Consider the following 15,210-nt stretch of genomic DNA (forward strand, 5'->3'; position numbering starts at 1 on the left):
TGAGTCATCCTCCTGGGAGGCCTATGCAGTGCTCCCACGGGGTCAACCTGCTACCCTCATCCCCATCTTGCCCTCAGGGCTGCTCGGGGCCCCAAACAGGCCCAGAAAGGGCAGGGGAGCACTGGGTCTATGCCTCACCTCTCCTCAGGAAACTCCTCCAGGTACCGCTCAACCCGCCGGTACAGAGGATAGAGGCCTTCGATGTCCAGCAGGTCCAACATCTGCACCTGGAGGGTTTTGTACAGAAGACAGCCCTTCGGTAACCCTGAGCGCTCCGGGGTGTTTTTTCCTACCAAGAACATCAGGGGAAAACGAGAAGTTTACTGTCAAGGACTGAAGAAGGTGGCGGGCACAGGCCGCACCCTGCCTCACGGAGCTGCTGGGGCTGGACGAGTGCACGTTCTGGGTTAGGCACGAATGAGAGGCAGGCCCCACAGCTCACTGTGCTCATCTCCCTCCTCTCAATATCCTTCAGTCTCCATCACACCAGCGGAGTCTAGAGAGAGAACCCTCAGTCTACAGAAGACTAGGCACAAAATGTAAAATGACCACAGTAACATCCTCACATCTGCAATATGGCATCTGCAGAGCCCAGGGCCACAGCCTGCGTGGAGAGGTGTGACCACACTGAGCAGGGAGCCATGGGGGCAGGGACAGTGCAGAAATGAGGTCCATTCCACACTCAAGTGTTCTCAGGGGCCTGAAGGGCTGGGGAGACAGAGTCCTAGCTCATGTATCCCATCCTTTGAGGAAACAGCCATGTCCGATGAACGAACAAACATCACTGAGGCCGAGCCACAGGGAGCAGCTGTGGCCATGTCCAGTTCTGACACTCTGACCTCCCACTTCTGGCAAAACATGCTCAGTCATGCAAGACAGAGTGAAAATGCACAGGTCCAGCTAGAAGGGATTTGTTACAGTTACATTTTATTCATATAGTAGAGTATCTACCTTATGGTCAAAAAATGTTTAAAAAATAGCCATGTAGAATACATTGTACCTCCCATGGGTCAGACTTGTGTCTGTGTACATATGCAGGGAAGGTCTGGAAGAAAAGTCCACAGGGGTCTCAGTGACCAGTGTCCACCTGTGTGTTCTTCCAAACAAGTCTGTCTACTTACAAGCAGTTAAGTACCCAAACCCGGGCATGAGTTTACAAAAATTGTCTGAAATGAGTAGGCATCACTTTTGCAACAAGAAAAATACCCACAAAATTCATCTGTGCCAAGAATAACAAGGCATGGGGGACAAAAGAAGGGTGACTTGTGCCCAGGTAGCTGCATGGGGAAACCACCGCACCTAAAGTCCATGCAGGAGCAAAGCTGCCGTCTCCCTCCCTGTGTCACACCCCACGGCATCCTCAGAGGCTCCAAGAGACTACAGGAACCGTCAGTACAAAAACGGCATAATCTGAATCCTAGTCAGCCCCTCAAAATAAGATCCTGGTTATGGCTCCACACGCTACATGCTTGAACGTGTTGGCGAGCCTGCCAGCAGATGACAAAGGTGGCGAATGAGGAGCCCGTGAACATTCATGGCAAAACCCAAATCAGTCACAAAGCCACCTTGAAGTTTGGATGCCCACTGAGTCAAGCCAGCCCATGGCAAGTCTGTAAGGAATGGGGCCTGGAGTAGGAGACACCCAGAGTCACGGGTCTCACACATCTGTGTTCACAGCCTGTCTGCAAACTGCCACCCACGGAGGCCACCCACCCGCCCTCAAGGGCCTTGCACTGTGGGAGTCCAATATTCTGGGCCTCAGTCCTCTCCATCTAAGAGAAAGGCCAAGGAAAACCTACCTCCAGGGTTGCAATGAGATGGAACCGTGTAGAGAAACCACAGAGGATGTGCAGACATGTTGAACGACATTTAGAGAAAATCTTACAGCCCAAATGTATGCTCCAGTTTATAAACCCAGACAGGAGATGAGAACGGTAATGTCCCCACCTGGGGCTGAGAGGATAGAGAGGCCCAGCTTTGGGGAGCCCTGACGGGACCAAGGCTGCTCCCACAGAAGCTCCGTGAGGCCAGGCAGGACCCTCGCAGGCCATGCCACAGGCTCTGCTTCCCCTGCGCCCAGCCCGCCCACCAGGCCTACCTTGGCAGCGCAGGCTCCTGCTGAAAGGGCTGGCTTCACAGACGGGTGGGCCCCGCAGCCCAGGCCCCGACCTGAGGGCACCCGCCCGGCCCTTGTCCGAGCCACTCAGTAGCACCCGTGTGATGACACGCACCAGCTCCCGGATCACAGCCCTTGTGCAGTGGGGTCCACTGGCCAGGCCATTGGATGGGAAGAAGAACGGCTTCAGGTGGTGCGCGAGCTCACTCCAGTCAGCCATGGGGCTGCGGGCATCTCTGCAGCCATAAATCAGCTCACCATTCTTCAAGAAGGGAAAGAGACAGGGAAACATCAACTCCACAGGTTGATAGAAAAACACCTCCATCCCCACCCATTGGACAGGCAAAGGTACTTGACATTTACACGTGCCCCCTCTTAGGATCTCTACCCACCCTCATGTACCACATTAACTGACAAAGTGGAAAAGCCCACTGGAACATGAAAAAGAAGAAAAGTTCTCAAAAACCAAAGACCAGAAAGGCCCCAGACCTGAGACTCAAACCCTCAGACAGGAACACATGGTATGCTGGCAACCTCAAACAAACTCAGCCCAAAGCACAAACTCCCAAAGATCCTAGCCTGTTACTGAAGAGGCCAAGTGACACTGTGCTGCTGAGGGACACAAGAGTGTCAGTCTGGCCCTAAGCAGACAAATTGCTCAACCACTGTGGATGTACATTGGCAGCCAGCATCCCAGAGCCTTCTGTCCTCTGTGAAAGACTAAGCCAGGCTCCAGCCAGAGTGGTAAAGGCCACCAGCATCGCTAATACAGAAGTCTTCATTCTGGAGGCCAGTCCTGCCTTTTAAAACAAAGTCCAGCAAAGAAACTCCTCATGGCACCAATGATCCCAGGGCTACAGAAAGGGATGCTCAGTAGTTGCAACCCCATGACTTTTTACAGGGGTCTGCAATGTCCAGGAAAAAGCCCCTGATCAGCAGCCAGTCCCAGGGGAGAGACATTTTCTAGTCTGTGAGAGTGTGGTCAGCACCCTCCAGTAGGTCCCCAACGGCCTTCATCCCTTGATACTCACACCCCGTAGTTCTCTCTCCAAACAGTGGAGGTTTAGTCTGTGTGACTGACAGAATACAACTAAAGCCAACAGCATACCCCTGGCAAGATTAAGATGCTGTGGATTCTGTCCTGATGATTCTCTTCTCAGATCACAGCAGCCACACGGAGCTGCCATGGAGCTGTGGGGCCTCCTGCCAATGGCTGTGGAGGCACCGTTCGAGCAGCAGAGCCTCTGCCCCCACAGCTGAGCCCTCAGATAAGATGCAGCCTTGAGGGGCCCGGAGCCAGAACCAGCTATGCTGCTCCTTCTGGCCACAGAAACTGAGAGGATAAGTGGCTGTTATGCAGTAGTAGATGATACCACGAGGACGATCCCAGCTCTGCCCCCAGGTTGCAGATGGGGATCAGTTCAGTCCACTAAGAAGCGTGGATGGGGATTCAGCAGTGTGATGCCTCCCTAGGAGTCCCCTGTCAGCACTGTCAGAGGCCACAGATGCGGGTGCCCAGGGAGATGGGAACACAGCTGAGGCCGCTGCTGACCAAAGGACCAGGAGAAACCAACAAGAGATGCTGCCCCTTGAGATGGGCCTTACAGAGGTGGGGTGGGGAGGTGAAAGGAAAAGCAGGAGCTTCTGGGAGGAAAGCAGGCCAAGACGAAGTATGGAGCCAAAACCACTCAACATGGGTTGTGGCCGGAAGGTAGGGCCAGGGCTCAGCCTGCTGTCCAGTGCGGGGGCAGCCTTGGCCCACCATGAAGCTCTCTCTTCCAGGCCCATGAGCAGCTGAGTGACCCTGCACAGTAGAAGGCCTTCTCTCCCCACTGCCTGGAATCCAGGCAGACAGGCATCTTACATACACACATAGAGTTGTTCAAGAACCTCATGTGACATGTGCAGAGAGCTATCGTCCCAGTCTCTATGACAGTCCCACGTGGCCCCCATCACATCTCACAGGGGTCCAGTATTAGGGTGAACAGAGCCACAGGCTTGGAGTCTGTGAACAACATTCAGACAGACAAGGAGAAGGCGCCAACGGCAGAGAACACAGTGGCAGCACGGATCGTGATCCAGGAGACCTCTCCACACCTGGAACTTGACAGAGAGAGCTTGCCAGCACTTGCAAAACGTACTGCATTGCTCCTGGTGTTATTTTAAAAAGCCATTCCATGTCACTTCTTCTAATCCATCTCTTTTGAAACTATTATCTCAATCTCTGGATTTTCCCCCTAGCTGAGTTCAACAGAAGCAGCAGAGAGCCAGGGTTCTCAGTCCCAGGTCCCAGGTCAACTGATCCAGGGGCCAAGTCAGACCCACCACTCAGCTTATGTTGGCCTGACAGGCCAGCCTAAGTGAGGACAGTCAGAAAAGGGTCCACTTGAGACAAAATGCCAGCCTTACTATATGTTCCAAATAAATCCCCAGAAGACAGGGAACTTATCTTTGGCATTTAAACATAAAATTCCTAAAGTCTTTGCAAGAGTTAAAAACAAAACTGATTTTAAACTATGTCCTCTTTTTCTTGACTTGGAAAGGCAGAAGGAGACAAGGTAAAGCTGATTCAACATGACCAGGTTTCTGAACCATAGGGGGAGAAGTGAGCCAAGAACAGGCTTCACGCCCACACCCCCCAGGCTCACTTCTGAGGGCCATCCAGTATGCAGAGCGGCACTATCCACACGGAGCAGGATGCAGAGGGCACCAGGCTGTCCAGACCCAGCAGCCCTGCTACGCCACACAGATCCACCGCCTGTAAACCTGGAGCCTGTCACGAGCTCTTGCGTATGTGTCACACCTAGTATGAACATGACCAGGACTGGGAGCAGTCAGTGCTAACCAGAAAAGCAGATGACAAGGGGGACCCCAGGGGACATATTTCTAACACAAACCCTTCCCCAGATCTGGGCCAGCCCTGCCCTGTCTTCCTGCACCCCCTCTCCCCACTCCTCTGCCCCTCAGCATCTCCCCCATGTATGCCTGACAGCAGCAGGTCAGGGACCACAGGGCCTGAGCAAGTCCAGTCAGGGTGCCAGAAGCAGGTGGTCATGAGGAAGCAGAAGGTGCCAGTGCCAGATGGTGAGTATGCTGCGTGCAGAACCCTTCCCCTACACAATCAGGAAGCAGGACAGTCACAGCTGCAGGACTCTGAGAACTCACTCACTGACAAGGATGTCCCCTAATTGTAAGTTCCCTAAGTTAACCGGGAGGAAAGGCACAGGTGTGGCCACCCTTTAGGTTGCCCCGCCCCAGGTCCTACTCCCATCTCAACCACAGAGGACACCTGAGACACAGTCAGGGCCATCTTTACCCAAGAACCAGAGTCAGAGTCTGTGCCTCGAGCCCGAGGCCACCCAGTGGGCAAGGAGTTACCATTACACACCCCAGGAGTCCCAGGATGGCATGTGCTCATGAAATAAGGCTTGGAAAAAGGACCCAAAGGATCATACTGAGGCAGCCCCAGTGCAGATGCCCTTGTCTGCAGGTCACAGAGCCCTGTTAGGGACCATAGCACCAGGGCTTCATCCAGCTCAGTTCAGACACCCACTGGACCTACCCAAAAGCCATAAAATAGAAGCAACTTTTACCTTAAAGATCTTTAAGTTGTTCTGTGCCTCCTGTAACAAGCTTTTCAAAGCAAAGTACATTCTCTGTTTATTTCTAAAAAGAGAAAGTATTATTGACAATTAGAGCAGATTTTGCATTTACCTGCCTGTGGCTCAGGGGACATGCCCAAGAGTTGCCACTTGAGATCTCCAAGCTTTGCAGATTAAGGAGCTGTATTCTCCCCAGCCCTCTTCAGAGAGGCACCCACATCACCGCCCCTAATCCCCACCCTTCTCTCTGCCCCTTCCTCTGCCAGCCACTGGTGATCTGCAGGAACCTATTAAGGCAATGCTGACCCCAGGCAAGAAACCTGAGCCCTGCCCTGCAGGCAAATAGCCCCTAACTGCAGAATGCACCCTCCACCCCCCACTGCAGAGAATGCCACACACCCCACCACCCCACCACCACCAAGAAGAAAGGCAGCACTAGGGACAAAGGAGAAGTATTCTCTTACCCTGAGTAGAGATCGAGAGGACAGTATTTACTTATCTGCTTCCACTTCCCAGTTGCTACCTGTTAAGAAATCACCACAGAGTGTCAGTGATGGGATTGGGGAAGCACACTGGGCTAACTCTAACACACAAAAGAGCTCAAGGGACTGTGAGATAACCAAGGCAGCTGAAGGGCCCAGCAGATGACACCACCTCCAGGTGCATATCACTAGCTGGCGCAGGGAGCTTGACTCTGACTCCAAGAAACCTCGGCCCTCCCCTGAGAGCCTCATGAAGCTGCCAGCCCCTCCACGTGAGCAGAGAAATGGCAGCCAGCACCTTTGTAAGATGCCATGGCTAAATTTTGGTAATCAGATGAACAAATCTTTACAATCATAATATCCAGGAAAGGTAGGTTGCACCCAACTAGCAATTTCATGTTGTCAGTGAGAAGACAAATTGGCACAACCTTTGAAAGGCAACTTGCTGGTTTCCATCAAAGTTTTAAAGACGGATACCCCCTGATTTGGCAAATCTATGAGGAATCGCTGGGTCAAGGATGTTCACTGCGACATGTGAAACAACCTGTGAAACACAGCAAGACCTAGAAACAATGAAATAAATCAAAGCACATCTGCTCTTATGGACTAGGACACAGCAAGACGCATGTTGAATGAAAGAATCAGTAAACAATATGCAGCCACTAACAGACAGAGGCAAAATCACAAATATTTATTCAAAGAGAAAAGCCAACTGGCAGAACAATGTGTATGAAATAACTTGCTTTAAAAAGAAAAAAGGATATGTGCATCTATACATGCATTATCTAAATACGCAACAAAAAAGCCTTGACAGATACATGACAATCTTCAAAGATTATTTAAGTGAAAAAAATCATTTAGCAGAATAATTGCTTATGGCAAGAAAAAAAAAAAAAGAACTTAAATGACTCAGAATGAAAGAAAATACAGTACTATCTATCTTGCAGGAATAAAGATAAGTTTAGAGGAATGCTGTGAACAATTATATGCCAACAAATTATGTGAAATGAACAAATTCTTTAGAAACATACAGCTACCAAAACTGACTCAAGAAGAAATAGAGAATCTAAACAGACATAACAAAAGACTGACTCAGTAATCAAAAATCTTTCAACAAAGAAAATCCCAGGACCAGATGGCTTTGCTACTGAATTCCACTAAATGTTTAAAGAAAAATCAATACCAATACTCAAACTCTTCCAAAAACTGAAGAGTAAAAGATGGAAAATCTTCCGAATTCATTCTATCAAGCCAATTATCATCCTGGTACCAAAACTAGACAAAAACATCACTAGAAAAGAAAACTACAAATATCCCTCAAGAAAAAAATCCTCAACAAAAACTAACAAACCAAAATAAGTAGCATACTAAAGAGATTACACACCTTCATCAAGTGGCATTTATCTATCAAACACAAGGGTAGTTCAACATATGAAAATCAATCAACATAATATACTATATTAATAGAAAGAAGAAAATACCTCATAATCATCTCAACAGATGCAAGACAAGCATGTGACAAAATCTAACATTGTTTCACGATTTAAAAAACAAAACTCTAAAAATAAAAAAAAATTTGACAAACTTACAGTGAGAACATTACATTCTACAGTGAAAAACCAAAAGCTTTACCCCTCAAGACCAGGAACAAGATAAGGATAGCCACTCTTACTACTTCTATATAATATTGTACTTAAAATCAGAATTACCATGACTCAGCACTACTACTTCTAGGTTTATACCCAAAAAAGCTGGAAGCAGAGCCTCAAATAGCTGCACAACCATGTTCACAGAAGTATTATTCACAATAGGCAAAAAATGGGAGCAGCCCAGTGACCATCAGTGGATGAATGGGATGAACCAAATAGATTATACACGTTCAATGGATGTTACGCAGCCTTAAAAAAGGAAGAAACTTCTGATACAAGCTACGGTATGGATGAATCTTGAGGACATTATGGTATGTGAAATAAGTCAGTCACAAAAGGACAAAAACTGTATGATTCCACATATATGAAGTACCTACAGTAGTCAAATTCACAGAGATAGAAACTACAACGGTGGGTGCTAGGGGCCTGAGAAAGGAAGAAATGTGCTATTTTATGGATGTAGAGTTTCAGTTTTACAAAACAAAAAACATTCTGGAAATGGATGGTAATGATAGAGTTGTACAACAATGTAAACGTACTTAATACCTCTTAATTGTACACTTAACGGTTAAGATGGTAAATTTCATGTCATGTATATCTCATCACAATTAAATACATATATTTATTTCAAAAAATTAATTGTATTTCTATGCAATAAACAACTTGAAAATGACATTTTTAAAAATTCTATTTACAATGCTTAGTCGCTCAGTCATGTCCAACTCTTTGCGACCCCATGGACTATCACCCATCCGGCTCCTCTGTCCATGGGATTCTCCAGGTAAGAATACTGGAGTGGGTTGCCATTTCCTTCTCCAGGGGATCTTCCTGACCCAGGGATCAAACCCAGGTCTCCTGCATTGCAGGCTGCTTTCCTACCATCTGAGCCACCAGGAAAGCCCCTACTTACAATGGCATCTCCAAGAACAAAGCATTTAGGATAAGCTCAACAAAGGAAATATAAAACCTATATGCTGAAAACTTTATAACATTTCTGAAAGAAATTAAAGATCTAAATAAATGAAAAACCCTGCATTCACAGAGTACTAATACTGTTGAGGGGGTAGCACTTCCCACACAAATGTGCAGCACAATGATTCCCTGTCAAAATCTCAGCTGGTTTCTTGGAAATCATGAAGCTTAAAGACATCTATATTGGAAAGGAAGAAGTAAAACTCTATTCACAGATGACAAAATTCTGTACATAGAAGATTCCAAAGAATATACAAAGAAAGCTACCAGAGCTAATAAATAAATGCAGCAAAGTTGTAGGGTACAACACACATACGAGTTGTGTCTCTACACTCCAGCAATAAACAAACCAGAAAGGAAATTAAGGGAGCAGTTCCATTTACAACATTTACAACATTCCAAAAGAATAAAATACCTACATATAAATTTAACCGAAGTGGCAAAAGACTGGTACACTGAAAACTATAAAATGTTGCTGAAAGAAATTAAAGAAAACCTAAATGAGTGGAAAGACAGCTGTGTTCATGGATTATAAGACTTAATATTATTAAGATGGCAGGGCGTCCCTGGTGGCTCAGATGGTAAGAATCTGCCTGCAATGCAGGAGGCACAGATTTGATCCCTGGGTTGGGAAGATCCCCTGGAGAAGGGAATGGCCACCCAGTCCAGTATTCTTGCCTAGAGAATTCCACGGACAGAGGTTCCTGGCAGGCTATACAGTCCACGGGGTTGTAATGAGTTGGACGCAACTGAGTGACTAACACTTATACACTATCCAAAGTGATCTACACCTTCCTGTAGTTTCTGTCAAAATTCCAACAAAATTCCAACTGCAATTTTTTGCAGTTACAAAAAATCCAACTCTCAAAATCATATGTAAGGAGCCTCAAATAGCCAAAACAATCTTGAAAAAGAAAAACAAACCTAGAAGACTAATACTTCCTGATTTTAACAAGAGTGGCATAAGGACAGACAGACAGAAAGAAGGTCAGAATTAAGACCTCACATATAAGGCCAATAAATCCACCAACACCAATCAATGGAGAAATGATAAGTCTTTTCACAAGTGGTGCTGGAAAAACTGGATATCACATGTAAAAGAATGAAGCTGGACCCTTATCTAACACCAAATATAAAAACTAACTCAAAACAGATCAAAGACCAAAACATAAGAGCTAAAACTATAAAACTCTTAGAAGAAAACATATAGGAAAAGCATATGACCTTAGTTTAGGTAACGATTTCTTGAATATGAAAGCAAAGGCATAGGCAACAAGAGTAAAAGAAAGACAAATCAGACTTTTTCAAAATTTAAAACTTTTTTGCAACACTGTCAACAGAGTAAAAAGGCAACTGACAGAATGGGAGAAAATATTTGCAAATCACATATCTGATAAAGAGATTAATACCTAAAATATACAAAGAACCCCTAAAACAACTAAAAAAATCACAACTCATTTCAATAATGGGTGAGGAATTTGAATAGACAGTTCTCCAAGAAAGACATACAAATGGCCAATAAGCAAACCAACAGATGTTCAACATCAGTAACCTTTGCAATGAAATGCAAATGAAAATCACTTGAGATACTACTTCGTATCCATTAGGATGACTATGATCACGAACAGGGATGATAATCAGTGCTGGGGGAGCGAGGATGCAGAAACTGGAGCCCTTGCACATCTGCTGCTGCTGTTGTCCAGTTGCTACGTCACGTCCGGCTCTTTTGAGACCCTCTGAGCTACGCATGCCAAGTTTCCCTGTCCTGCGCTATCTCCCAAAATTTGCATTTATGGTCTTTCTTTATGATCCACCTCTCACGTCTGTTCACTGCTGGGGGAAATACAGAATTGTGCTATAGCTACGCAAAACAGTCTGCCATTTCCTCAAAACTTTAAACAGAATTTCCCCCAAGATCCAGCAATTCCACTCCTAGGAATATACCCAAGAAAATTGAAAAAAGCGACTCAAACATGTACATGTACACATACGTTTATAGCAACGGTATTCACAGTAGCCAAAATGAAAAAGCCATGTGTCCCTCAACAGATGAATGGGTAAACAAGATGTTCCCGTACAATGGAGGATTATTATTCAGTCATAAAAAGAATGCAGTGCTGATAAATGCCACAGCATGTATCAACCTCAAAAATATTATATTAACTAAAAGAGGGCAGTCACGAAATGCCATAATTTGTGTGATTCCATTTGTATGAAATGTCCAGAATAAGCAGATCCACAGATTCAGTAGTTGCCAAGGGTTGGCAGGACTACAGATGTCTGCTAATGGGCACAGGACTTCTTTTTGAGGTGATGAAATGTTCTGGAATTCGATAGTGGTGATGGTTGCACAATCTTACAACTAGACTAAAATCTGCTGGATTATACACTTTAAAAGGGTAAACCTTAGGATATGTATAACCATCTCAATTAAGAAGAAAAAGATGAACTAGTTTTGAAATAAAAAGTAAACAGTATCTCCGTTTTATTTTACTCCTCTGAAAACTCCAGATGACCCAGCCAGTCAGCCCAAGGCCCTGAGCAGTGAGAGCAGCTGGCCGGCTCTTCCTACCTTGAGGTGCTGGTGCATGCAGTAGCGACACACCCTGTGCTTCATGTCATGGGTGACGTCACTGGAGAAGGGAATGAAGCCACATTTGGGCTGCAAAACAGACACGGAAGGAAACACGCTTAGGGAGAAAACAGACACCTTCAGGGAGACACATAACCACAGGAAAACGAAGTGCAACTCCCAGGAGAATCAGGAAGTGTTGGCTACAAACATTCCCAAAAGTTGCTTTTATCTTCAGTCCCCAGAGGGGATTGATGCCGCCCTCACTGTATCGTATAAATATCTCTTTGCCACTGGAGAATCCACCCAGAACTCTCACTGGAGAAGAACAACGAGGCCTCAGTTGCTCGCTTGACAAGGTGCAACACAGAGTAACCCTGTGTTTTCATTACAGAACAAGACTGGAAAGCCTCCAGGAGTGCAGATCTGTCCCACACTCAGCTCCTAGAAGCAGAACCCTCGGTCTCTCTGATAAGACTGCGTGAACAGAATGGTGCTCATCAGATGGTTCCCAGGACCCCACAATGTCTGAAATTCTGGTTGTCTTTTAAAATCCAGAGTTTTCACAAATAATATGTAAGACCACTGCCTAGTGTCAGGGCACCAAATCATTTGTGACGCCTGAGACACTCGCCTCTGTTTAGAGAAGCAGAACACCATCCACACTGAACATCCAGAGTGTGAGCGCTCAGGGCCAAGAGCGTGACCCAGAAGTCACCAGCAGAGGTTTGGAGAAAGGAAACAACGAGATACCTGGGAGGCTTCCTGAGGGAGACTCAGGTGGCCACGCTGGACAGGGAGCCACAGAGCTGAAGCCGGGGAGTGACCCTGATCCAGTAATCACTGACCTCCTCTAGACCTCAAGGTGGGGAAAGTGCACTCCAGGCAGATGACCCATGGACTTACAATTCCTCCTTTTTCCCCAACATCATTCCCCTTTAACAAATACTCACCTTGATCTCCACACACAGAATTGGCCGGCGCTCTACAAACTGGTAGGTCTGCAGTCTGGCTAGGTTGGGGAGGCACAGGGCATAGCCACTGAGCGTGTCCAGGTCCTTGTCGCAGCGAGATTCTGAGAAACAGAGCGAGGAAGATAACTGAGGGTCAGCGAGAGCGACAAGACAACTCCAGGGCAGCCTGGGCTCCTGCTGGGGAAGGACCAACTCAGCCTCTGCTTTGGGGAGGCCACCTCTAACGCTTGGGTTATCCTGCCTGAGGAGTCTCCGTAAGGACCTAGAGTCACACGAGGATAACGCTGTGATTCCTGGTAGGAGCTTGGACCTTGTAGTACCAGCTTCACCTCCGGAGGGGCTGGAGGCTAAGGGCAGCCACACAGGCGGCCAGCTGTGTCTACATGCCCTGTTGCTGCTGCTGCTAAGTCACTTCAGTCGTGTCCGACTCTGTGCGACCCACGGACGGCAGCCCACCAGGCTCCCCCGTCCCTGGGACTCTCAAGGCAAGAACACTGGAGTGGGTTGCCATTTCCTTCTCCAATGCATGAAGGTGAAAAGTGAAAGGGAAGTCACTCAGTCGTGTCCGACTCTTCATGACCCCATGGACTGCGGCCCACCAGGCTCCTCCGTCCATGGGATTTTCCAGGAGTGGGGTGCCTTTGCCTTCTCCAGTCTACATGCCCAAGCCCCAGCAAAAATCTTGACCCCTCTTCTCTCAGCTGGTTTTAATCTGTGTCCCTAAGCCATAACCATGAGAATAACAGTGAGTTCTGTGGGTCCTCCTAGCAAATTATCAGACCTGAGGTTGATTCTGGGGACCCTCAAATATGCAGCTGCCATCAAAAGTGAGAGTGATCTCGGAAACTGCCCCTCAATTCTGTTGACTCCCTTAACCCAGGAGTTCAGAGAGGAAGGCGGCAACAGCCACTACCTTCCTTTTAAAGCTTCCTGCAGAATATTCAAACACTAATATTTCCTCAGCACTGACTACTAGAAGTTATACTGTAGACAATCACATAAGATATGGCCTCTAGATCCCAAGAGAAGTCGCCTTTCCTCCTTCCACACAACAAGGCTGAGTATGAGTCACTGTTACAACAGGGGACAGTCTTATTACTGTTAAGTAGTATTAACTGCTGATTATAAAACTAATGATGCCACGTGGCGCTAATAACTAGAAGGCAGAATCACAGCAGGCCTCAGTCTGTCTACATGAGGAAAACAGAGCCAAGACACAATCCAGGTTTTGAACAGGGCTGCTGCCTCCTCCCTCTTCGTCGGCCGTTTCCACCCATGAAGCCCTGCTCCTCAGTGCTCCCCAAAGCAGGGGCTCCAGGGCACAGTACCCTGTTCTCTTTCATTTTCCTAATCAAATACAGAAAAAATTTCATATTGGCTTACTACACACTCTGACCACCTGGCTGTGATTTAGGGGGAGACATTTCACTCCTTAACAACATAAATTTTAGATCTCTGTCTCTGACTGTGAAAAGAAAAGCTTTAACATGGTTAGTATCATTACTGTGACAAATAAGTATAGGGAAAGTACCTGAGGTATGGAGGGAAAATATCTGAGCTGATGGGGGAGAAATTACGTGAAGTGATGGGCAGGGGGCGTTATGAGAGGTGACAGGGGTGATATATGAGGTGATGGGAGGGAGGGTATGTGAGGTAATGAGGGAAGATATGTGAGGTGATGGGGTAGGTGTATGAGGAGATGGGGGTATGTAAGGTGATAGGGAGAGGGTAGGGGAGATGGTCGGATGGTAGGAGAGGATGTGAGGTGATAGGGGAAAGGATGGAAGGTGATGGGGGGTTGTGGGGAGGTGGGGGGAGGATATTTGAGGTGATGAGGGAAGGTATGGGAGGTGATGGAGGAGAGTCTGTGAGGGGATGGGGGAAAATACATGAGGTGATAGGGGATGTATGTGAGGAGATGGGAAGCATGTGAGGTGACGGGGAGAGGGTATGGGAGATAATGGGCAGAGAACACGTAAGGTAATAGGGCAAGGTTTGGGAGGTGATGGGGGGTATGTGAGGTGATGGGGATGGTATGTGAGGTGATGGGGAGAGTATATGGGAGATGATGGTGGGAGGTATACCAGGTGATGGGTGAAGGAATGGGAGGTGATGGGGGTAGGTGAGGTGATGAGGGAAGGTATGGGAAGTGATAGGGGAGGCATGGGAGGTGATGCGGGGAAGTATGAGGAAATGGGGGGCATGTGATATGATGGGGAGAGGGTATGGGAGATGATGAGGGGAGGGTATGGGAAGTGATGGGGGAAGGTATGAGAGATGAGATAGAGTATGGGACGTGATGAGGGAAGATATGTGAGGTGATGGGGGAAGATAGGTAATTGGGGGAAGGTATGGGAGGTGATGCAGGAGGTATGTGAGGTGACTGGGGAAGGTGATCGGGGTGGTCTGTGAGATGATGGGGGGCATGTGAGGTGATGGAGGAAGGTACTGGAGGTGATGGGGGCTGCTATTTGTGGTACTTGGTTTGGTGGAGGAACATATTAGTGGTGATGGGGAAGGTATGGCCAGCGGGGAAAGGTGCAGAAGGTGAAGGGGGAAAGTCTGGGAGGTGAGGAGGAGCAAGTATATATTGAGGAGGGCGGGGTACATTTCTACTGCTGGGTAGAAGCCATGTGTGGTGATGGGGGAAGCTATGTATGGTAATCCAGTTCCAGTTCAGTCGCTCAGTTGTGTCTGACTCTTTATGACCCCATGAACCGCAGCACGCCAGGCCTCCCTGTCCGTCACCAACTCCCAGAGTTCAGGGAAGTAAGTGAGGTGTGGTGGGAAGTACAAAAACTCAAGTCTCCCAGCTTACCTCAAGAGGATAAGCAGGCTGGGTG

General features: G+C 47.4%; 1 protein-coding gene across 1 annotated transcript in view; it reads right to left on the reverse strand.

Annotated features, from left to right (window-relative positions):
- Positions 1-15,210, reverse strand: part of IPPK (inositol-pentakisphosphate 2-kinase) — a 57,425-nt gene that overhangs the window by 27,375 nt on the left and 14,840 nt on the right. Inside the window, exons 5-10 of the mRNA XM_068973741.1 lie at positions 12,347-12,468; positions 11,394-11,483; positions 6,183-6,241; positions 5,710-5,782; positions 2,099-2,378; positions 139-289 (exon numbers count right to left, since the gene is read on the reverse strand). Coding sequence (XP_068829842.1) covers positions 139-289; positions 2,099-2,378; positions 5,710-5,782; positions 6,183-6,241; positions 11,394-11,483; positions 12,347-12,468 — 775 coding nt within the window. The remainder of the gene's footprint in view (positions 1-138; positions 290-2,098; positions 2,379-5,709; positions 5,783-6,182; positions 6,242-11,393; positions 11,484-12,346; positions 12,469-15,210) is intronic.

Source organism: Capricornis sumatraensis, chromosome 6, assembly GCF_032405125.1.
Source record: "Capricornis sumatraensis isolate serow.1 chromosome 6, serow.2, whole genome shotgun sequence".
In the NCBI taxonomy this organism is placed as follows: Eukaryota; Metazoa; Chordata; class Mammalia; order Artiodactyla; family Bovidae; genus Capricornis; species Capricornis sumatraensis.